Here is a 25,906-nt window from a genome sequence, read left to right on the forward strand (position 1 = left end):
GTACTGGGATTACAGATGTGAGCTACTGCGCCTGGCCTATTACATTCTACTTTAATACTTTTGTGATACCCCCAAAATTAAACACTTATGATAGTGTAACTCCATTTACCATTTCTTGCCCTTGTACTATTGTTATTTTACTTTTTCATATATTATAAATTGTATAGGGTTTTTTTTGTTAACTGTCAGTATTAATTTCTATTTATCCACACATTTACCTTTCCTTTACTTTTTAATCTACCCTACAGTTCTCTATAGCCACCAAGGATCATTTGCCTTCATCCTAAAAAATTGTCTGGTGTGTTTCTTAATGGTGTAGTTCTTCTGACAATAAATGTTTTCTTTTTTTTTCTTCTGAAACCATGTTTATTTCATTGTCAATTGTGAAGGATCATTTCACTGAGTATAGATTCTAGGTTGTCAGTAATTTTTCTTTCAGCACTTGAAGATGTCATTCAGTTATCTTCTGACTTTTGGTTGGGTGCTGTGGCTCATGCCTGGTATCCCAGAACCTTGGGAGGCAAGGTGGAAGGATCGCTTGAGCCCAGTAGTTCAAGACCAGCCTGGGCAACAAAGTAAGGCCTTGTATCTACACAAATTTTTTTTTAATTATCTGGCCATGGTGGCATGTGCCTGTGGTCCCTGCTACTCAGGAGGCTGAGGCAGGAGCATCACTTATGCCCAGGTGTTTGAAGTTGCAGTAAGCCATGATTGCACCACTGCACTCCAGGCTGGGTGACAGCAAGATCCCATCTCAAAAAAAAGGAACTGCTTCAGCAGTTATGGAGGCTGGCAATTCCCAAGATCTGCTGGGATCTGAGAGACCCAGGAGAACCAGTAATGTAGTTCCAGTCCAAGTTTGAAGGCCTGAAAATCAAGAGAGCAGATAGTGTAGTTCCAGTCCAAAGGCCAGCAGGCTCAAGACTCAGAAAGAGCCAGTGGTTTGAATGAAAAGGCAGTGTAACAGCTGATGTCCCATTTTGAAGGCCATCAGGCAGGAAGAATTCTCTCTTACATGGGGGAGGATCAATCTTTTTGTTCTATTCAGGCCTTTAACTCAATGGATGAGTCCTACCTACAACAGGGAATATAATCTGCTTTACTTAGTATACCAATTTAAATGTTAAAATTAGCTAAAACACTCTCACATAGAATAATGTTTGACCATATATTGGGCACCCTATGGCCCAATCAAGTAAACATATAAAATTAATCCTCATAGTATGCCATATAGCCATTGTTTCTCTTTAGCTCTGAGGACAAAAACGAAAAGTCTGTAGTGTACTATGTTGTGTTCAAAACTGTGTTGAAGAGTTTACCTGATTAGCTGTTAAGGGTCAAGCTATAGCCAACTTCATGTGCTTGCTTAACACTGAGAAGATATTTGAATGATAAATTGCTTTTAGTCTTTCACTTCACCTTTGTCAGTTCTCTTTATTTAGACACTCTCTGCACAACCAGAAGAAAAGCCCCATTCTCCTGGTTTCAGCCTTTTAAGTTTAACTAATATCTCAGTCTGAGTAAAGGTTTGTTTCTTTATTAAATTTTAGTCTGCTATGTAATTTCTTTTAAAAAGTGGGCCGGGGCAGTAGCTCATACCTATAATCCCAGCACTTTGGGAGGCTGAGGTGGGTGGATCGCCTGAGGTCAGGAGTTCGAGACCAGCCTAACCAACATGGTGAAACCCCATCTCTACTAAAAATACAAAAATTAGCCAGGTGTGGTGGTACACACCTGTAATTCCAGCTACTTGGGAGGCTGAGGTAGGAGAATCACTTGAACCTGGGAGGCGGAGGTTGCACTGAGCTGAGATTGCACCACTGCACTCCAGCCTGGGTGACAGAGTGAGATTCCAACTCAAAAAACAAACAAATAAAGTGATTTGGTATAAATAGAGCAAAAGAAATAAAAGTGTTTTGAGAAAAGCAAGACCCAGAAGAACCCCAAACTATGAGATGACATGATATATACTAACCAATCCAAAATAGAAATAGGCTACACTATTATGCACGTCTGAATAGAATAGCTTTTCATATTGTGTGAGTTTCTCAAATATTATTCATATTATAAGAGAGAACATTTAATGACTTTGCTTCTCCTTCTATCAACTGAGGACACATTATCGAATATCTCTTCCCTCTGTACGCTAACTAAGACAGTAAGTCTAAGAATAACAAATTTTATAAAGGATAAAATCACATGATCAACTCAATAAGATGCAAAGAAAAAAAAGCATTGGACAAAAAAATCCAACACACTTTTATAATTAAAAACACTCAACAATGTTCGGGTGTGGGGGCTCACACCTGTAATCCCAGCACTTTGGGAGGTCAAGGCAAGTATATAGCCTGAACCTGGGAGTTTGAGACCAGCCTAGGCAACATGGCAAAACCTCGTCTCTACAAAAAATGCAAAACGTACTCAGGCATGATGGTTCATGCCTGTAATCTCAGCTACTCTGGAGGCTGAAGCAGGGGAATCGAATTGCTTGAGCCTGGGAGGAAGAGATTGCTGTGAGCCGTGACTGTGCCACTGTACTGCAGCCTGGACAACAGTGAGGCTCTGTCTCAAAAACAATAATAAATAAATAAATAAAATTTAAAAACCACATCTTTCCAGATTCATGGTCTTGTATGGAGAAAATCCCAAGGAATCCACACACACATACCAAAAAAACCCTAGAGCTAATAAATGAGTTCTGCAAGCTTGCAGGACACAGACTGATACACTCCCTAAAAATAAACTATCAAAAAATGAAATCCAGAAATAGTTTCATTTATAATGCATAAAAAGAATAAAATGTCAGTAATTAATTTAACAAAAGAAATGTAAGACCATATATGAAAACTACAAAACAATCTTAAAACAATTTAAAGAGGCTGGGTGCAGTGGCACATGCCTGTAATCTCAGTGCTTTGGACGTCCACAGCAGTAAAAGTGCTTGAGGCCAGGAGTTTGAGACCAGCCTAGGTAATAAAGCAAGACCTCAATTCTATACAAAAAATTAAAATTAAGTATTAGCTGGTCATGGAGGCATGCATCTGTAGTCCTACCTACTTGGGAAGCTGAGGCAGGAGGATTACTTGAGTCCAGGAATTCAAGATTACACTGAACTATGATTGGGCCACGGTGCTCTAGCCTGGGCAACAGAGTGAGACCCTGTCTCTAACAAAAAGAAAAAGAAATGAAAGAAGACTTAAATAAATGAAAAACTATTCCTTAAATGAATGAAAAAATATTCCATGTTTATGGAAAGCTGATCTTTTTTTTTTTTTTTTTGAGACGGAGTTTCGCTCTTGTTGCCCAGGGTGGAGTGCAATGGCACACTCTCACCTCACTGCAACTTCCACCTCCCATGTTCAAGCAATTCTCCTGCCTCAGCTTCCTAAGTAGCTGGGATTACAGGCATGTGCCACCATGCCCAGCTAATTTTTTATTTTTAATAGAGATGGGATTTCTCCATGTTGGTCAGGCTGGTCTCAAACTCCAGACCTCAGGTGCCACCCACCTTGGCGTCCCAAAGTGCTGGGATTACAGGCATGAGCCACCATGCCCAGCTGGAAAATCTGATCTTAAAATACATATGCAAAAACAAGGGACCCAAAATAGCCAGAATGGTCTTGAAAAAAATGAAAAAAAGTTAGACTTTTTCACAATTCCCCATTTCAAAACTTACTACGAAGCTACATTAAGCAAATCAGTGTGGTGCTGGCATAAGGAAGACATACAGACCAGTGAAAGAGAATTAGGTGCCCAAAAATAAACCCATAAATTTATGGTCAATTGATTCTTGGCAAGAGTGCCAAGACAGTTCCACAGAGGTGCTAAGGACAACTGGATATTTATATGAAAAAGAATGAATGTGGACTCCTACCTCACATCATATATAAAAATTTGCCAAAAGAGGTCAAAGACATAAATGTAAATGCTAAAACTATAACTTTTTTTGTTTTTTAGACTGACTCTTGCTCTGTCACTCAGGCTGGAACACAGTGGTGCAATCTTGGCTCACTGGAACCTCTACCTTCTGGGTTCAAGTAATTCTCCTGCCTCAGCCTTCCAAGTAACTGGGACTTCAGGTGTGCACCAGCATGCTCAGCTATTTTTTTGTTTTTGTTTTTGCTTTTGTATTTAGACACAGTCTCGTCTGTCACTCAGGCTGAAGTGTAGTGGCATGATCTTGCCTTACTGAAACCTCTGCCTCCTGGGTTCAAGCAATTCTCCCACCTCAGCCTCCCAAGTAGTTGGAATTACAGGTGTGTGCTATCACACCCAGCTAATTTTTGTATTTTTAGTAGAGACAGGGTTTTACCATGTTGGCCAGGCTGGTCTCGGACTCGTGGCCTCAAGTTATCTTTTCATCGTGGCTTCCCAGAGTGCTGGGATTACAGGCATGAGCTACCGTGCCCAGCCTAATTTTTGTAATTTTAGTAGAGATGGGGTTTTGCTATTTTGGCCAGGCGCGTCTCAAACTCCTGGCCTCAAGTGGCCTTGGCCTCTCAAAGTGCTGGGATTATAGGTGTGAGCCACCATGACCGGCCAAAACTATAACTTTTTTTTTTTTTGAGACAGAGTCTTGCTCTGTCACCAGGCACCAGGCTGAAGTGCAATGGTATGATCTTGGCTCACTGCAACATCCGCCTCCCGGGTTCAAGCAATTCTCCTGCTTCAGCCTCCCAAGTAGCTGGGACTACAGGTGTGTGCCACCATGCCCAACTATTTTTTGTATTTTAGTGTAGACAGGGTTTCACTATGTTGGCCAGGATGTTCTCGATTTCTTGACCTCGTGATCCACCTGCCTTGGCCTAAAACTATAACTCTTAAAAGAAAATATAGGCATAAATCTTTCATGATCCTGGATTTGACAATAATTTCTCAGCTATAACACCAAATAAACACACACACACACACACACACACACACCCCTCCATCAAAATTAAAATTTTTTTCTTGAAATGACACTATTAGAAAAGTGAAAAGATGACCCACCAATTGGGAGAAAATATTTACAAATCATACACTTATTAAGGGTCCAGTATCCAGAACATATAAAGAATATTTACAACTCAACAATAAAAAGACAACCAAGCTTAAAAGGGACAATGAATATGAATAGATATTTCTACAAAGAAGATATACACATGGCCAAGAAGCACATGAAAAGATGCTCAATGTATTAGTTTGTTCTTACACTTTTTTTCCCCACCCAAATCTCATCTTGATGTTTTGCACTTCTATAAAGAAATGCTTTTCCATAGGCTGTTGCTGTTAAATGATGGCAAAAGAAAGAAAGAAAGAGAAAAGAAAAGAAATAGAGAAAGAAAGGAAAGAAAGAAAGCAAGGCAGGCTTGCTTCGTACTAGGTAATTTACAAAGAAAAGAGGTTTAACTGGCTCATGGTTCCACAGATTGTAAAGGAAGCATGGCTGGGGAAGCCTTAGGAAACTTAAAATAATGACAAAAGGCAAAGGGGAAGCCGGCACTTCTTATGTGGCAGAAGCAGAAAGAAGAGAGTGAGGTGAGAGGTGCTACACACTTTTCAATAACCAGATTTCATGAGAACTCACTCATGAGAACAGCATCAAAGGGGAAATCCACCCCCATGATCCAATCACCTCCCACCAGGCTGGGGATACACCAACACTGGGGATACACTTTGACATGAGATTTGGGTGGGGACACAGACTCAAACCTTATCATTCTGCCACTTGGCCCTCCCAAATCTCATGTCCTTCTCACATTTCAAAATAGAATCATGCCTTTCCAACAGTCCCCCAAAGTCCTAACTCATTCCAGCATTAACTCAAAAGCTTCGAAGTCTAAAGTCTAATCTGAGACAAGGCAAGTCCCTTCTGCCTATGAGCCTATAAAAACAAAAACAAGCTAGTGACTTCTGGCTGGGCATGGTGGCTCACACTTGCAATAACAGCACTTTTGGAGGCTGAGGTGGGCAGATCATCTGAGGTCAGGAGTTTGAGACCAGTCTGGCCAACACGGTGAAACCCCATCTCTACTAAAAATACAAAAATTAGCCACATGCAGTGGCACATGCCTGTAATCCCAACTATTTGGGATGCTGAGGTGTGAGAATTGCTTGCACCTGGGAGACAGAGGTTGGGGTGAGCTGAGATTGTGCCATTGCACTCCAGTTTGGGCAACTGGAGCAACACACCATCTCAATTAAAAAAAAAGGCCGGGTGTGGTGGCTCACGCCTATAATCTCAGCACTTTGGGAGGCCAGGGTGGGCAGATCACTTATAGTCAGGAGCTCGAGACCAGCCTGGCCAACATGGTGAAACCCTGCCTCTACTAAAAACACAAAAATTAGCTGGGTGTGGTGGCAGACACCTGTAATCCCAGCTACTTGGGAGGCTAAGACAGAATCATTTGAACCTGGGGTGGAGATTGCAGTGAGCTGAGATCACGCCACTGCACTCCAGCCTGGGTGACAGAGTGAGACTCCGTCTGAAACAAACAAACAAACAAACAAGCAAAACAAGTTAGTGAGTTGACTTCCGAGATATAATGGAAATACAGGCTTTGGGTAAATACTCTCATTCCAAAAGGGAGAAAGCCAAAAGAAAGAGGCTACAGGCTCCGCGCAAGTTCAAAATCCACCAGGGCAGTCATTAAATCTTAAAGCTCCAAAATAATCTCCTTCGACTCTATGTCTCACTTGCAGCCCTCACTGATGCAAAGGGTGGGCTCCCAAGACCTTGGGCAGCTCTGCCCTTGTGGTTCTGCAGGGCTCAGCTATCATGGCTGCTCTCAAGGGCTGGTGTTCAGTTCCTGTGGCTTTTCTAGGTGCACAGTGCAAGTTGTCAGTGTATCTACCATTCTGGAGTCTGGAGGATGGCGGCCCTCTTTTCACAGCTCCACTAGGCAGTGCCCCAGTGGGGACTCTCTGTAGGGGCTCCAACCCCACATTTCCCCTCTGCATTGCCCTAGTAGAGGTTCTTCATGAGGACTCTCCCTCTGCATCAGACTACTTCTGCCTGAACATCCAGGCTTTTCCATACATCTTCTGAAATCTAGGCGGAGGCTTCCAAGCTACGACTTGTTTACTCTGCACACCTGCAGTTGTAAAACACGGAAGATACCAAGGTTTATGGGATGCACCCTCTGAAGCAGCAGCCTAAGTACCTGGGGCCTTCTGAACCTCAGCTGGAGCAGCTGCACCTGAGACTGTGCAGGGCAGCAGAGGCCTGGGCCTGGCCTTTGAAACCATTCTTTCCTTCTAGGCCTGGGAACCTGTGACCAGAAAGGGCTTCCAGGAAGGTCTCTGAAATGACTTCAGGGTACTCCCCTTCCTTTTAGTTATGCAAATTTCTGCCACATCCTTCAACTCCTCCTCTGAAAATGGGTTTTTCTTTTCTACAACATGGCCAGGCTGCCAATTTTCCAAACTTTTATGCTCTGCTTCCCTTTTAAATATAAGTTCCTGTTTCAGGTAATTTCCTTGTTCATGCATGTGATAGGTTTTTAGAGGCAGTCAGGCCACATCTGAAATGCTTTGCTGCTTAGAAATTTCTTCTGCCAGATACCCAAAATCACCTCTTTCAAATTAAAAGTTTCACAGATTTCTTACAGCAGGGGCAAAATGCTGCCAGGTTCTTTCCTAACACATAACAAGAGTGACCTTTGCTCTAGTTTCCAACAAGTTCCTCATCTCCTTATGAGACCTCCATCAGCCTGGTCATGTTTGTCCATTATCACTATCAGCATTTGGTCAAAAACATTCAACAAGTCTCTAGGAAGTTCTAACTTTCCCTCACCTTCCTGTCTTCTTCTGAGCCCTCCAAATTGTTCTAGTCTCTGCCTGTTACCCAATTCCAAAGCTGCTTCCACGTTTTCAGGTATCTTTACAGCAATGCCCCACCTCCTGATACCCATTTTCTATATTACTCCATTCTTGTACTGCTGTAAAAAAAATACTTGAAACTGGGTAATTCACAAAGAAAAGAGGTTTAATTGACTCACAGTTCTGCAGGCTGTACAGGTGGCATGGCTAGGCATGCCTCAGGAAACTTACAATCATGGCAGAAGAAAAATGGGAAGCAGGCATGTCTTACATGGCCAGAGCAGAAGGAAGTCAGAGAGGTAGGAGGTGCTAACCCCCACGCTTTTTTTCTGAGACAGGGTCTCACTCTGTTGCCCATGCTGGAGTGCAGTGGTGTGATCTCAATCACACAACTCACTGCAATCTCCACCTCCTGGGTTCAAATAAATCTCTTGCCTCAGCCTCCCACGTAGCTGGGATTACAGGCACCTGCCACCACACCCAGCTAATTTGTTTTGTATTTTTAGTAGAGATAGGGTTTCACCATGTTGGCCAGGCTGGTCTCAAACTCCTGACTTCAAGTGATCCACCTGCCTTGGCCTCCCAAAGTGCTGGGATTACAGCTGTGAGCCACTGCTCCTGGCTTGGTGCTACAGACTGTTAAACAACCAGATATCATGATAATTCACTCACTATTACAAGAATAGGACCAATGGGGAAATCCATTCCCATGATCCAATCACATCCCCCTAGGCCCCACCTCCAACACTGTGGATTACAATTTGACGTGAGATTTGAGTGGGGACACAGACTCAAACCAAATCACTCAACATCTTCAATCATTAAGGCAATGCAAATTAAAGGCAAAATGAGTTACCACTTCATATCTACTAGAATTATATCAACTATTTTTTTTAAAAAGCCAAACAGGCCTTTTTTAAAAACAGACCTGTTGTTTTGAACAGGGGGTGGCTCACACCTGTAATCGCAGCACTTTGGGAGGCCAAGGTGGGAAGATCACCTGAGGTCAGGAGTTTGAGAGCAGCTTGACCAACATGGAGAAACCCTCTCTCTACTAAAAATACAAAATTAACTGGGCGTGGTGGCACATGCCTGTAATTCCAGCTACTTGGGAGGCTGAGGCTGGAGACTCGCTTGAACCCAGGAGGCAGAGGTTGTGATGAGTTGAGATCAGGCCATTGCACTCCAGCCTGGGCAACAAGAGAGAAACTCCATCTCAAAACAAAAACAAAAACAAAGAATAGCAAGTGTTGGTGAAGATGTGAAGAAATTGTAACCCTCATACATTACTGGTGGGAATGTAAAATGGTACACCTGCCTTGGAAACAGTCTGACAATTTCTCAAAAATAACTTCAAAAGGTTAAATATAGATTTATTATATTACCCAACCATTTTGCTTCTGAGGCATATACCTAAGAGAAAAGAAATATATATTCATATAAAAGCTTGTACAAGAATGTTCATAGCAGCATTACTCATAAAGCCAAAAAAATGGAAACAACCCAAAGGTTCATTAAGAGATAAGAGATAAATAAATGAACAAAATGTGGTATATTCATATGATGGAATATTATTCAGCTATTAAAAATATGGGCTGGGCATGGTGACTCATACCTGTAATCCCAAAACTTTGGGATGCTGAGGTGGGAGATTGCTTGAGCCTAGGCGTTCAAGACCAGCCTGTGCAACATAGAGAGACCCTGTCTCTACAAAAAATAAAAATAAAAAAATTAGAAGGGTGTATGGTGGTGTATGCCTATAGTTACAGCTACTTGGGAGGCTGAGGTGGAAGGATTACTTAGCCCAGCAGTTTGAGGCTACAGAGAGCTAGGAACTCACCACTGCACTCCAACTTGGGCTACAGAGCAAGACCACGTCTCAAAGAAAAAAAGCAAACAAACTCAGATTGTGTCTGAAAAAAAAAAAAAATGAAATATTGATTAATGCTGCAACATGGATGAACGTTGAAAGAAGCCAGATAGAGACCACACACTTTATGACTGTATTCATATGTCCAGGAGAGGCAAATGTCCAGAAAAGGCAGATCCACTGAGACAGAAGTAGATTAGTGGTAAATTGTCAGGAGATGAGGGAGGGTGAAATGGGGAATGACAGCCAATGGTCATGTGGTTTCATTTGGGTGTGATGAAATTGTTCTGAAATTAGATAGTGGTGATGATTGTACAACCACTGAATTGTACACATTAAATTGAATCTTGAGGTATGTAAGATATATCTCAAATTGGATTTTTTTTTCTGAGACAGTCTTGCAATGTCACCCAGGCTGGAGTGCAGTGGCACGATCTTGGCTCACTGCAACCTCCATCTCCTGGGTTAAAGTGATTCTCCTGCCTCATCCTCCTAAGTAGCTGAGATTACAGGTGCTGACCACCCACCTGGCTAATTTTTTGTATTTTTAGTAGAGATGGGGTTTCATCATGTTGGTCAGGCTGGGGATTTTGTTTTTTGAGACAGAGTCACACACCTCCTGAATTCAAGTGATTCTCCTGCCTCAGCCTCCTCAGGAGAGTAGCTGGGATTACAGGTGCACACCATCACACCAAACTAATTTTATTTTTAGTAGAGATAGGGTTTTGCCATGTTGGCCGGGCTGGTTTCAAACTCCTGACCTCAAGTGATCCACCAGTCCTGGCTTCCCAAAGTGCTGGGATTATAGGCATGAGCCACCATACCCGGCCTGAGGTATTTAAGTTATACCTCAATAAAAAAATTTCTTAAAAAATGTAATAATCTTGGGTCAGGTATTAAGTGAAGTTCTACAGATTTAAATTCTGTGATCAATCAGGACTATGGAGTTCATATGCTATTTGCAAGCTCACAACCAAAGACATGTTTGAAAACAAACTGGAAAATTTCCTACCTTAGACAGTGTTCTAGTTCTATAATTCGTTCAGTTAAATCCCAGTTGCCTCTTTCAAGACTCTGAATATTGGTGTTTCTCAAATATTTAATTCTGGTTAGAGAAGCAGTAAGTTCCTGTAGGTCCTTGATACTATCTTTCAGGGACATTATCCGGAACGACTGTTGCACATTATTTTCTTTGTAACTTTCTAGCTCAGTCTTTAACTTTTGCAGTGAAATTTCTTTTATGAAAAGTTTATTCTGAAGATTTCTTAGCTAATGAGGAAGGGAAAGTGTTAAAATCATTTGTAATTTTGTTTTTAAAAACTTCATGATGTTAAGTCACATTTAAGTTTAATAATTAAAAACATTTATTAGTTTTGAGGCACAGTCTCAATCTGTCACCCAGTCTGGAGTACAGTGGCAATCACAGCCCACTGCAGCCTTGACCTCCCAGGCTCAAGTGATCCTCCCATCTCAGCCTCCCCCAGCGGCTGGGACTACAGGCAGATGTCACCACACCTGGCTAATTTTTTAAATGATTATTTGTAGAGACAGGTTCTCACTATGTTGTCAGGCTGGTGTTGAACTCCTAAGCTCAAGAGATCCTCCTGCCTCAGCCTCCCATAGTGTTGGGATTATAGGCATAAGCCACCTTGCTCTGCTGCTATTAACGTGTTTTTTTTTTTTTGAGACAGGTGCCCAAGTTGGAGTACAGTGCTGTGACGTTGGCTCCCTGCAGCCTCTGGCTCCTGGGTTCAAGCAATTCTCATGCCTCTGTAGATTGGCTTACAGGTATATGCCACTATACCTGGCAAATTTTTGTATTTTTAGTGGAGATGGGATTTAACCACATTGGCCAGGCTGCTATCGAACTCCTGACCTTAAATTATCCACTTGACTTGGCCTCCCAAAGTGCTGGATCACAGGTGTAAGCCACTGCACCCATCCTGCTATTAACTTTCAATTTAATTTGCTTTTCTTTTTAAAGACGGGGTTTCGCCATGTTGGTCAGGCTGGTCTTGAACTCCCAACCTCAGGTGATCCGCCCGCCTTGGCCTCCAAAGTGCTTGGATTACAGGCATGAGCCACCACGCCCGGTCAATTTAATTTGTTAGTTCAAATTTTTTAAGAGTCTGCATGTAATCTGGAGAACTAGTAAGAGAGTAGATAGTGGGGAATGGGGGGTTGGGGAGGGATAACATGGGGAGAAATGCCAGATATAGGTGATAGGGAGGAAGGCAGCAAACCACATTGCCATGTATGTACCTATGCAACAATCCTGCATGTTCTTCACATGTACCCCAAAACAATGCAATAAAATATAAAAACAAAAAGAGAGAGAGAGAGTAGAAAAAAAGCAAACAAATTTGGGACACTGTAAAAGATTACCAGCTTGATAACAAGAAAAAGTTCAGAAACATTTTGTATTTGACAAAAAATTACATTAATTAGAAACTGTATTTCCTAGCAGCAAAGGCTGTTTGAAGACCAATCATTTTATCTATCTATCTATCTTTGAGACAGAATCTCACTCTGTTGCCCAGGTTGGAGTGAAGTGGCATGCTCTCAGCTCACTGCAACCTCTGTCTCTTGGGTTCAAGAAATTCTCCTGCCTCAGCTCCTCCAGCAGCTGGGATAACAGGTGTGCACCACCACGCCCGGCTAGTTTTTGTATTGTTAGTAGAGACAGTATTCCCAAAGTGCTGGATTATAGGTGTGAGCCACCGGGCCCAGCCAAGTATATAACATTTCTGAACTCACATTTTAGAAATGGAAAAGAGATTAGAGGTTGTCAATAGTTGGAAGTGACAAGGAAGTGGATGTGAATACAGAAGGGCTACCTGAAGGATATTTGTGATGTTAGAACTGTTCAGTATGTTCACTTGTTATATAGAAATTAATACACAAACGCACAATTGAGTACAAGTGAAACTGGGTAAATCCGAATAAGCCCAGTGGATTGTATTAAAGTCAATATTCACGCTGTTATATTAGACTATAATTTTGCAAAATGTTACCTTTGGGAGAAATGGGGCAAAGCTTACAAGAGATACATCTGAATTATTTTTTATAATTGCAAGTGAATCTACAATTATCTCAGTAAAAATTTCAATTAAAAATGAGAACAGGCCGGGCACAGTGGCTCACACCTGTAATCCCAGCACTTTGGGAGGCTGAAGCGGGCGTATCATTTGAGGTCAGGAGTTCAAGACAAGCCTGACCAATATGGAGAAACCCCATCTCTACCAAAAATACACATACACACACAAAATAGCCAGGTGTAGTGGCATACACCTGTATTCCCAGCTACTTGGGAAGTTGAGGCAAGAGAACCGCTTGAACCTGGGAGGCAAAGGTTGTAGTGAGCTGAGATTGTGCCACTGCCCTCCAACCTGGGCAACAGAGCAAAACTCCATCTGAAGAAAAAAAAAGGTAACAATAGGTTGTGAGGTATTTTTCTTCAGCTGAAAAAATTTATATTGCTTCCATTAACTCCCTCCAGAACAGGCTACATCTGCCAGGTTTCTACTCTTTTTGTCTCATGACTACACCATGGCAAAGAAAACATATCTGCATAAACACAATCAAAACCCCTCACAATAAAAGTTTCTCAAACTAAGAAGTGCCAGCAAAAGACTTTACATTTATCTCATTTATTTATTTTTGGGATGGAGTCTCGCTATCACCCAAGCTAGAGTACAGTGGTGCAATCTAAGTTCACTGCAACCTCTGCCTCCAGATTCAAGCGATCCTTGTGCCTCAACCTCCCAAGTAGCTGGGATTACAGTCATGCGCCAATACATCCAGTTAATTTTTTGTATTTTTAGTAGAGACAGGGTTTCTCCATGTTGGTCAGGCTGGTCTCAAACTCCTGACCTCAAGTGATCCTCTTGCCTCAGCCTCCCGAAATGTTGGGATTTCAGGCATGAGCCATCGTGTCTGACCCATCAGTGACATTTTTTTCTGGTACTTTTACTTATATTTTGGCCATTACAGCCCATCAAGTATTATGCAAGAGTTTTAGCTCAATATCGTATTGCCCAAACTAAATGTCACAATCACCATCTGAATAGGTTAATATTTATCCCCTCTATATCTGGCTTTCTCCAAATATAGCTCTCTTACACCTGTTCCTCCATTGTTGGGCAGAAAAACATGATAATTTTTTTATAGCCCACAAAGAGGCATTTAATTATAACCAAAATTTTAAATGCATGCAGTGAAGAGAAAAACTGCCTTATCAACACAATTGCTTTCTTATGGCATTAAATAATAGGTTATTGGAAAGGAGAAAGATGACTAATGCTGAAGCTCAGGTATTCTACTGAAATCACTAAACTTTAAAAACGTGACTTCAGACCGGGTGCAGTGGTTCATGCCTGTAATCCCATGCCTTTGGGAGGCCAAGGCAGGCAGATCACCTGAGGCTGGGAGTTCAAGAGCAGAGTGACCAACATGGAGAAACCCCGTCTCTAGGAGACGGAGGTTGCAGTGAGCTGAGATTGTGCCATTGTACTCCAGCCCAGGCAATAAGAGCAAAACTCTGTCTCAAAAAAACAAAACAAGACTTCAACATAGGGAAACCCTGTGATGACTGTCATTAATTTTTATTAAATTTGGAAAATTCCAACAGGAGCTATGGAAAACTTTAAAAAATTATGCTACATATTTCTATTTATTTATTTATTTATTTTTTGAAGGAAGATCTTGTTTTATTACCCAGGCTGGAGTGCAATGGCAGGATCTCGGCTCACTGCAACCTCCATCCTCCCTGGCTCAAATCATCCCCCACCTCAGCCTCCTACTGAGTAGCTGGGACTACAGGCATGTGCCATCATGCCAGCTAATTTTTGTATTTTTGGTAGAGATTGTTTTTTGCCATGTTGCACAGGCTGGCCTCAAACTATTGGCCTCAAGCAATCCGTCCACCTTGGCCTCCCAAAGTCCTGGGATTACAGGCATGAATCACTGTACCCAGCCTGGAATACTTTTTAATATATATTCTATCGAAAACAAGTCAAAATGAGACCCTGTAGAACCTTTGAGACATCTGCTTTGACAAACAGATTTAAAAAATTGTGGCTCAAGCCTGTAATTCCAGTACTTTGGGAGGCCGAGGCTGGTGGATCACATAAGGTCAGGTGTTCGAAACCAGCCTGGCCAACATGGTGAAAACCCGTCCCTACTAAAAATACAAAATCAGGGCCGGGCGCGGTGGCTCAAGCCTGTAATCCCAGCACTTTGGGAGGCCGAGGCGGGTGGATCACGAGGTCAACAGATCGAGACCATCCTGGTCAATATGGTGAAACCCCATCTCTACTAAAAATACAAAAAATTAGCTGGGCACAGTGGCACGTGCGGGTAATCCCAGCTACTCAGGAGGCTGAGGCAGGAGAATTGCCTGAACCCAGGAGACTGAGGTTGCGGTAAGCCGAGATGGCGCCATTGCACTCCAGCCTGGATAACAAGAGCGAAACTCCGTCTCAAAAAAAAAAAAAAAAAAAAATATATATATATATATATATATAAAATTAGCCTAGGCGTGGTGGCGCATGCCTGTAATCCTAGCTACTTGGGAGGCTGAGGCAGAAGAATCATTTGAACCTGGGAGGCAGAGGTTGCAGAGAGCCAAGTTTGTGCCTCAGCACTCCAGCCTGGGCAACAAGAGTGAAACTCCATTTCAAAAAAAAAAAAAATGTATTAAAAAGAAAAGAAAAAAAATTTTAATGAGCAAATAATTTATCTGCATGTACAGAGCTCCTTTTAAAAAATATTTTTGGGCCGGGCGCGGTGGCTCACGCCTGTAATCCCAACACTTTGGGAGGCCAAGGCGGGTGGATCACTAGGTCAAGAAATCGAGACCATCCTGGTCAACATGGTGAAACCCTGTCTCTACTAAAAATACAAAATTTAGCTGGGCATGGTGGCGCAGCCTGTAGTCCCAGCTATGCGGGAGGCTGAGGTAGGAGAATTGCTTGAACCCAGGAGGCGGAGTTTGCGGTGAGCCGAGATCACGCCATTGCACTCCAGCCTGGGTAATGAGAGCAAAACTCCGCCTCGAAAAAATATACATATATTGGAATTCTTGAAACTAGCTTACATATTTTCTTTAAACAAAAGACCTACAATATTTTTTTGACAACTTGGTTTAAAAAGTTTTTAATCATGGCTGGGTGCAGTGGCTTATACCTGTAATCCCAGCACTTTGGGAGGCCAAGGCAGGCAGATCACAACATCAAGAGATCGAGACCATCCTGGCCAACCTGGTGAAACCCCTCCTCTAATAAAAATACAAAAATTAGCTGGGCATAGTGGCGTGTGCCTGCAGTCCCAGCTACTTGGGAGATGGAGGCAGGAGAATAGCTGGAACCTGGGAGATAGAAATTGCAGTGAACTGACATCGCACCACTGCACTCCAGCCTGCCGACAGAGTGAGACTCCATCCAAAAAAAAAAAAAAAGTTTTTAATGAATTATGCATAGACATAAATCTTAATCTAATCCAAATCTGAATTATCAAACTTATAAGTAAACAACTTAATATTAGGAGTAAGTTAATACTATAATAAGTAGAGGCAAAGAAGAATGCTACCCGTAATTAAATTGCTATACTTTTTGGGGATTGGCATCACATTTTTCTGAAAGAAAAGACAAATGTAAGAAATCTCTCAAAAAACAAAAATAAAAAAGAAATCTCTCAAAGGTCTCATCAGATATATTGTATCTATACAAGTTCCATTTCAGTTTAAGCTTTATTTGCTGTTCTGTGTCAAAAGAGAGAAAACATTAGCATAAGTAAAATGGAAATAAATATAAATATATCTATAGATATAGATAGATTTACCCATAAAGCTTTATCTATACTTATATTGACATAGTTTGGCTCTGTGTCCCCCTTCAAATCCCATGTTGAACTGCGATACTGAGTGTTGCAGGTAGGGCCTGGTGAGAGGTGATTGGATCCTGGGGGCAGATCTTCCCCTTGCTGGTCTTGTGACAGTGAATGAGTTCTCATGAGATCTGGTTGTTCAAAGTGTGTAGCACCTCCCCTTTCACTCTCTCTTTCCTGCTCTGCCATGGTAAGACTTCTTGCTTCCCTTTCACCTTCCACCATGATTCTAAGTTTCCTGAGGCCTCCCAGACATGCTTCCTGTACAGATTACAGAACCGTTAGTTAACTAAACCTCTTTTCTTCATAAATTATCCAGTCTCAGGTAGTTCTTTATAGCAGTGTGAGAATAGATACATGCATCTATTTCAATGAAACCTGGAATCAGGCTACTGATAGATGAGATAGCAGAACATAATTGTAATAAGGTCTTGAGCAAAAAAGAGGCTAAAAGAAATAAGGGTGCTGTTATGAGCTAGGTTTGAGTTTCTCTCAAAATTTATGTATTGAAGTCTTAACTCTGAGCACCTCAGAGTGTGCCTGTATCCAGAAGAGTGTTGAAGGAGGTAGTTAAGTTAAAATTTAATCATTAGGGTAGAATCATGGACAATTAGTGGACTGATGAATCATTAGCCCAATATGACTGGTGTTCTTTTAAGAGGAAGAAATTCAAACACAAATTTGAAAACCACCTGAAGACAAAATAAGAAGACTGCTGTCTTAAGTCTGTTCCTGTTGCTATAAAGGAATACCTGGCTGGGTGTGGCGGCTCACGCCTGTAATCCCAACACTTTGGGAGACAGAGGTGGGTGGATCGCCTGAGATCAGGAGCTTGATACCAGCCTGGCCAACATGGTGAAACCCTGTCATTACTAAAAATATAAATATTAGCCAGGCGTGGTGGCCTGAGCCTATAGTGCCATTTACTCTGGAAGCTGAGACAGGAGAATTGCTTGAACCTGGGATGGGGAGGTTGCAGTGAGCTGAGATCACACTACTGCACTCCAGCCTGGGTGACAGAGCGAGACTCCGTCTCAAAAAAAAGGAATACCTGAGACTGGGTAATTTATTTATGTATTTATTTTAAAAGGTTTATTTGTGGCCCATGATTCTGCTGGCTGGAAGATGGGGCATCTGGTGAAAGCTTTAGACAGCTTCTGCTCATGGTGGAAGGCAAAGGGGAGCCAGCATATATAGAGGTCACACGGCAAAAGCAAGAGAGAGAGGAGGGAAGTGCCAGGCTCCTTTGAACACCCAGGACTCTCAAGAACTAAAAGAATGAGAATTCAGCTGGGCACAGTGGCTCATGCCTATAATCACAGCACTTTGGGAGACCAAGGTGGGTGAATCACAAAATGAGGAATTTGAGACCAGCCTGGCCAACATGGTGAAACCCTGTCTCTACTAAAAATACAAAAATTAGCTGGACGTGATGGTGTGCACCTGTAATGCTAGCTACTTGGGAGTCTGAGGCTGGAGAATCCCTTGTACCCAGGAGGCTGAGGTTGCAGTGAGCTGAGATTATGCCAGTGCACTCCAGCCTGGTGGCAAAACAAAACAAAACAAAACAACCAATGACAATGGCCTTTAAGCTTCCAGCCATGGTTATCTGTAAGACTGTCTTTTGCAACAAATATATGGAGAATAGTTAGATTCAACTAAAGAATTTTTATGAGCACTCTCTACTCTTCAACATAGAGCATAAAAGTCAAGGCATTTCCTATAAATGTGATTTATTTCTTTTACATTCATTGATGTCACTCAGATGTTTCATTATTTATTAAATAAAACTAGCGGATATTTGCTGTATGGTAGTATATTGAAAATACAAAATCATCCTTTCCATTACAATGTTTAATACATGTAATTGATTATCATTGTTGTATAAGTTTTGAGCACGTAGTCCATGAGCAATGTTCTAACACTTCAGCATTTGGCAGTCAACTCAAAAGCATTTAACTATGTATTATGCTCAAAGAGCGTTCTCTGGCAAGAGGCAGATTTGGGTATAAATTAGTGCTCCTCAGTAATGAGAGAGTTCAATATTGAGAATAGAGCAAAACTGAGTTAATACTGTGAGTCCTTTATCCAAATGTTTTGCTCCCTACTTTTACAGAGGATATGATTTCCCAGAGTGTTTTGTTTATAGATAATCTACCTCAGCTAAAAGATTCTTGTTTTTCACCAACAAACCAGCAAGCTCAGAATGGCCTGGGTCACCTGCCCTTTTGTTGCATATGACTGGGTTCCTGGTGGGAACTACTTCAAGAGGTTGATCAGAACAAGCCTATGAAAAGAAATTGTAAATTAATTAGCAAGTCCCCTATAGATCAAAACACACAATGACCTAGACCACACAAATGAAATAAGTAGTTCTAAATAGAGTAAAACTTTAAAGTATTTATTTTGAGGTGCTACTCTAACAAACACAGTAAGTCCCAGGAAAATAGCAAGTAGCATGTTGACCTAAAAGGCTACTTTACATTTTTCTAAAAATCATTACTTACCTGACAACAATTTGTAACAGCAGTCATAAGTAAATGCAGCACATCTAAATAGACATAATTTCTAAGAGCATAGAAATCAAGAAAACATAAATAAAATGTCTAGGGAAATCTTAATTCACACCTAATAAAAACCTGATAGAAATTTGAACCATTAGAAGGGCATTGGTGAAAAATTTACCAGTGTTTGCTATATTTTAGTTACAAATCAATTCCTGGGCACAAAATGATTTTTTAAAAAGTCTGCTTTCAGCATGTCAACATCAATTTTGTGTTTGTGCCACATCTATGTTGGATAAAAATTAAGGAATTCTGGCCAGGCACAGTGGCTCATGCCTATAATCCTAGCACTTTGGGAGGCCAAGGCGGGTGGATCACTTGAGGTCAGGAGTTCAAGACCAGCCTGGCCAACCTGGTGAAACTGTCTCTACTAAAAATACAAAAATTAGCTGGGCATAGTGATAGGCGCCTGAAATCCCAGCTACTTGGGAGCCTGAGGCAGGAGAATTGCTGGAACCTGGGAGGCAGAGGCTGCAGTGAGCTGTGATCGTGCCACTGCACTCTAGCCTGGGTGACAGAGTGAGACTTTGTCTAAAAGAAAAAAAAATTAAAGAATTTTTTCTTTAATTTTTTTCTTCCTGTATTACAGTATCTTTTCCTACCATCAAAAGGGCATACAATGTTCTTCTAAATTCTAATTAGTAAAACTTGCAGTAAGAAAAAGAACTATATAATTCAAACAAAACAAAAAAAAAGTATCAATTAACCTATCACTAGAAGTGTATAAATGGGACAGGTGTAGTGGCTTACACCTGTAATTCCAGCACTTTGGAAGGCTGAGGCAGGAAGATCACCTGAGGCCAGGAGTTCAAGACTAACCTGAGCAACAACAACAACAAATTAGCCAGGCATGACTATAGTCTTGCACCTCAGCAAGGCCTCAGCAAGGATCTCTTCAGCCCAGGTTTGAGTCTGCAGTGAGCCAAGAACAAAGATCACCCCACTGTACTCTAGCATGGGCAACAAAGCAAGACCTTGTCTCTTAAAACGTTTTTTTTTTCATTTATTTTATTTTATTTTTTTAAGATGGGGTTTCACAATGATGGCCAGGCTGGTCTTGAACTCCTGACCTCAGGTGATCCACCTACCTTGGCCTCCCAAAGTGCTAGGATTACAGGCATGAGCCACTGTGCCCAGCCTTAAAAAGTTTTTTAAAATAAAAATTAATTAACTTAAAAAGAAAATATATAAATGCATCACATGATGCTTAATGTACTAAAAAAAACACAAAATATATTTTCTAAATTTATCAGGCTCTGACCTGCATGTCAAATGCAAAAAAAAAAAAAAGAAATCTAAATTTAGCAGGCTTAAGAAATAATTTTGTAACTACTAAGATACTAGGAACAAGGACTTATGCAAGAGAATACAAAATAACTATGTTTAAAGTTTAAAAAAGAGACTACTTTGAAAATATGAATGTCGCTGGGTATGGTGGCTCATGCCTGTAATCCCAGGACTTTGGTAGACTGAGGAGGGCGGATCATGAGGTCAAGAGTTTGAGACCAGCCTGACCAACATGGTGAAACCCCATCTCTATTAAAAATACAAAAATTAGGCTGGGTACGGTGGTTCACACCTGTATTCACAGCACATTGGGAAGGTGAGGTGGGATGATCACAGGGTCTAGATACTGGGACCATCCTGGCCAACGTGGTGAAACCCCGTCTATACTAAAAATATAAAAAATTAGCCGGGCATGGGGGCACATGCCTATAGTCCCAGCTATTTGGGAGGCTGAGGTTGCAGTGAGCTGGGATCACGCCACTGCACTCCAGCCTGGGAACAGAATGAGATTCCGTTAAAAAAAAAAAAAAATTACAGGAGACCACAAAGATTTAAAACATTGGAAAATAACCAAATAAGGCTTCTAGAAGTAAAAAGTATAATCATTTTAATTTGAAGATGGTATGGATATATTAAAAAGCAGCTTAGACACAATTGGAGAACGAGTGAGCTTAAATCTAAAGAAATTATAAAAAAGACAGCATATAGGAAATAATACAGGGTAAATGTAAAGGAGAGTTTAAAGACACAGATAATAAAATGAGAAGGTCTAACATATTTATTTGGAGTCCAAGATGAATGTGATTTAGAGAATGGGGAAGAGGCAATATTTGAAGAAATAATGTCTGAGAATGTAATAGAATTCTTGAAAAACACAAATCCAAGTGGGCTAGAAAATCCCAAGAAGAAAAAATAAAAAGAACTTCTAAAGGTACATACATACAGTAAGATAGAAGAATAAATTCCATGTTTGATAGCAGAGTAGGGTGACTGGAGTTAACAAAACTATATTGTACTTGGGTGATGAACACCCTGAATACCCTGACTTGATCAGGATGCATTATGTACGTGAACCCCACAAATTTATGCAAATTAAAAAAAAAGCTTGCACAGAAAAAAAAAAGAATTTCTTACCTACACATTCCTAATATAACTGCAGCACACTATCAAAGAAAGACCTTAAAAATTGCCAATGAAAAAGACAGACGATTACAAACAAACAGCAATCAGACTGTGAGTGACTTTCAAGAGTAACACAGAAGATGGAAAAGAGCTAGAATATATGTAATGTATTAAAAAATACATACCATCTTTCATTGATTTTAGGAGGCACAAATTTTCACATTTTTACATCTCTGCAATTAGGGTACATCTTAAAGCTGATGCCACCCCAGATTGTGAATAGCTTAGTTGAAAATATAATTTTATGTGTTGAAACAGAACCAGTTTCTGTGTGCAAAAACAAAAACAAAAAAAAGAGAGAAACAAACAAAAAAGAAAATATAATTTAAAATTTAATAATGGTACATGAAATTACTATTGTGATTGAAAACACTTGTGTTTCTTGGCTGGGCAAGATGACTTATGTCTGTAATTCCAGCACTTTGGAAGGCCAAAGCAGGCAGATCACTTGAGGCCAGGAGTTCAAGACCACCCTGGCCAATATGGTGAAACCCCCATCTCTACTAAAATACAAAAATTAGCTGGGCATGATGGCACACGCTTGTAATCTCAGCTACTCAGGAGGCTAAGGCATGAGAATCACTTGAACCAGGAAGGCAGAAGCTGCAGTGAGCCGAGGTTGTGCCACTGCACTCTAGTCTCGGCAACAGAGGCTCTATTCCTCCCCACCCACCCCCCAAAAAAAGAGAGAGAGAGAGAAAAGAAAAACACCTTTTTCTTTTCTTTTTTCGAGATGAACTCTCACTCTGTCACCCAGGCTGGAGTAGAATGGTAGAATCTCTGCTCACTGCTACCTCTGCCTCTCAGGTTCAAGCAATTCTCCTGCCTCAACCTACTGAGTAGCTGGGATTTACAGGCACCTACCACCACATCCAGCAATTTTTTTTGTATTTTTAAAAGAGATAGGGTTTCACCATGTTGGTCAGGCTGGTCTCGAACTCCTGACCTCATGATCCGCCCACCTCAGCCTCCCAAAGAGCTGGGATTACAGGTGTGAGCTACTGTGCCCAGACTTGTGTTTCTTAAACCAATGAAATATGTTGTCAACTAGAATTTTATACCGAATGAAATTATATTTTAAGAGTGGAATAAAGATATATATATATTTTTTAATGTTAATTCACTTTATTTTTCTTGTATAAAAACCCTATGTTGTAGCCACAGCTGGAGCTTGGGTCCTCTGCACGGAGACCCTGGTGTGGGTCTTGACAAGGTGGTCAGTGAATTCCTGATAGGGAGACTTGGTGAACACTGTCTCCTTCCAGAGATCGGGGGTCAGGTAGCTGTAAGTCTTAGAGATGGCATCAAAGGTGGCCTTGGCAAAGTTGCCCAAGGTGGCAGTGCAGCCCCTAGCTGAGGTGTAGCAGTCATCGATACCAGCCATCATAAGCAGCTTCTTGGGCACAGGTGCTGAGACGATGCCAGTACCCCTGGGCGCGGGGATGAGACGCACCAGCACAGAACCACAGCGGCCTGTCACCTTGCAAGGGACGGTGTGGGGCTTGCCATCTTGTTCCCCCAGTAGCCTCTGTGCACGGGGACAATGGAGAGCTTGGCCAGGATGATGGCCCCACGGATGGCAGTGGCCACCTCCTTGGAACACTTAACACCCAGACCGACGTGACCATTGTAGTCCCCAATAGCAACAAACGCCTTGAACCTGGTGCGCTGCCCAGCACGGGTCTGCTTCTGCACCGGCATAATCTTCAAAACCTCATCCTTGAGAGAGGCCCCCAGGAAAAAGTCAATGATTTCAGATTCCTTGATGGGCAGAGAGAAAAGATAGATCTCCTCCAGAGATTTAATCTTCATGTCTTTGACCAGGCGGCCCAACTTGGTGACAGGCATCCATTCCTTATCCTCGGCTTTGCCTCCGCGAGCTCCGCGGCCTCGGCCCCGGCCCCGTCCACCGCCGCGACCCCAGCCCCGGCCCCGTCCACGGCCGCGACCCCGGCCCCGGATGCCACTGCCGAAACCTCCGCGGAAGCCACCGCGGTTCCCCATCCCGGGGCCCCCGGGGCCTCCGGGCCCCCCCCACCGCTGCACCGGCGTCATCTGCCATTTGGTGTTTTATTGGAGAAGAAGAAGCGAAATAAAGATATTTTAAACAAACATTGAGTTTATCACAAATAGGCTCTCACTTTAAAAAATTCTAGGGCAGGCTGGGCACGGTGGCTCACACCTGTAATCCCAGCACTTTGGGAAGCTGAGGCGGGCAGATCTCCTGAGGTCAGGAATTCAAGACCAGTTTAGCCAACAAGGCCAAACCCCATCTCTACTAAAAATACAAAAACTCGTCAGGCATGGTGGTGTGCACCTGTAATCCCAGGGCGTTTGATTTTTTTCTTGAGATGGAGTCTTGTTCTGTTACCCAGGCTGGAGTGCAGTGGCACGATCTTGGCTCACTGCAACTTCTGCCTCCTGGGTTCAAGCAATTCTCCTGCCTTGGCCTTCCAAGTAGCTGGGATTATAGGCATATGCCACCACTCCCAGCTAATTTTTGTGTTTTCAGTAGAGATAGGGTTTTGCCATGTTGGCCAGGCTGGTGTCTAACTCCTGGCCTCAAGTGATGCACCCTCCTCGGCCTGGGATTACAAGCATGAGCTACTGGCCCAGCCCAATTCACTTTTAAAATCATAGAATATGAGAAGGTTATTAGATAACAAGAGCAATTTTATGGCACTTTATTATATTTCGAATTCAACCTAGATTTTAATATATCTGAGGTCCAAAAGAAAACATAAAATGTCATTTTAAGCCGGGCGTGGTGGCTCATGCCTGTAATCCCAGCACTTTAGGAGGCCAAGATGGGCAGATCACAAGGTCAGGAGTTCAAGACCAGCCTGACTAACGTGGTGAAACCCCGTCTCTTCTAAAAATACAAATATTAGCGGGGTGTGGTGGTGCACGCCTGTAATCCCAGCTACTCAGGAGGCTGAGGCAGGAGAATCACTTGAACCCCGGAGGTGGAGGTCACAGTGAGCCGAGATTGTGCCACTGCACTATAGTCTGAGCGACAGAGTAAGACTCTGTCTCAAAAAAAACCTCATTTTAAAATTTACTTATTGTAAATTTAAGCTTTTAATTTTAAGATTTATTTAAAATAAAGTTCATAGTTCAATAAATTGAAAATAATATTACAATTATGGGCGCAGTGGCTCACGCCTGTAATCCCAGCACTTTGGTAGGCCAAGGTGGGTGGATCACCTGAGGTCAGGAGTTCAAGACCAGCCTGACTAACATGGTGAAACCCTGTTTCTATTAAAAATACAAAAAATTATCTGGGTGTGGTGGCATGCGCCTGTAATCCCAGCTACTCGGGAGGCTGAGGCAGGAGAATCACTTGAACCTGCAAGGCGGAGTGAGCCGAGATTGCAACATTAAGCTTGGGAAACAAGAGCAAAACTCCGTTTCAAAAAGAAAAAAAAAAGTTTACAATTATTTCACTAATATAAACTCTAATTTTACAACATATGGATTTATATATATATATTATTATTACTACTACAATTATTTGAGATAGTCTTGCTTGTCCAGGCTGGAGTGCAGTGGTGCAATCTTGTAGCTGGGTCTCCCAGAGTAGCTGGATTTACAAGTGAGTGCACCTGCCCAGCTAACTTTTCTTTCTTTTTTTTTTTTTGAGACATAGTCTCGCTCTGTTGCCCAGGCTAGAGTGCAGTGGCATGATCTGGGTTCACTGCAATCTCTGCCTCCTGGGTTCAAGTAATTCTCTCCTTCATGACATTGCATTCCAGCCTTGGGAACAAGAGTGAACCTCTGTCTCAAAAAAACAAACAAACAAAAAAGCCACCAAGAGGAGGAAATAAAACTCCCCCAGTAGTCTTCCCTCCTTTCCTCAGCTTTCTTCACCCAGAATTCACCTCATCGGAGATACAAACAAGACAGGGTGGATTTTTCCAGTGGTCTTAAAAATATCTATGCCAGGGATGTCATCTGATCCAAGAGAATATTTAATTTCCAGAAAGATTCTCATTAGGATCTAGCCCTAATAAAACAAAACTACAAACCAAGGTGGCAATATGGTGCACTAGAAAAATAACAGAAGTTGCCAGGAGAGGTGGCTCATGCCTGTAATCCCAGCATTTTGGGAGGCTGAGGTGGGCAGATCACCCGAGGTTGGAAGTTCAAGACCAGCCTGACCAACATGGAGAAACCCTGCCTCTACTAAAAATACAAAATCAGCCAGGTGTGGTGGCACATGCCTGTAATCTCAGCTACTCAGGAAGCTGAGGCAGGAGAATTGCTTGAACCCAGGAGGCGGAGGTTGCCGTGAGCCGAGATCACACCATTGCACGCA

The 25,906-nt window shown here is 42.0% G+C and overlaps 1 protein-coding gene and 1 pseudogene across 4 annotated transcripts in view; both read right to left on the reverse strand.

Annotated features, from left to right (window-relative positions):
* LOC118144961 (uncharacterized) overlaps positions 1 to 25,906 on the reverse strand; it is a 56,921-nt gene that overhangs the window by 19,221 nt on the left and 11,794 nt on the right. For 3 of the 4 annotated variants that reach the window (XM_078335105.1, XM_078335103.1, XM_078335104.1), the window contains exons 3-4: positions 18,714 to 18,842; positions 10,683 to 10,939 (exon numbers count right to left, since the gene is read on the reverse strand). In XM_078335105.1, the coding sequence (XP_078191231.1) occupies positions 10,683 to 10,939; positions 18,714 to 18,842 (386 nt within the window). Of the gene's footprint in view, positions 1 to 10,682; positions 10,940 to 18,713; positions 18,843 to 21,713; positions 21,856 to 25,906 lie in introns of all 4 variants that reach the window. The other variant, XM_078335106.1, reaches the window with a different exon arrangement.
* Positions 22,721 to 23,677, reverse strand: LOC108593604 (small ribosomal subunit protein uS5 pseudogene; annotated as a pseudogene).

This window comes from Callithrix jacchus, chromosome 8 (assembly GCF_049354715.1).
Source record: "Callithrix jacchus isolate 240 chromosome 8, calJac240_pri, whole genome shotgun sequence".
Taxonomy (NCBI): Eukaryota; Metazoa; Chordata; class Mammalia; order Primates; family Cebidae; genus Callithrix; species Callithrix jacchus.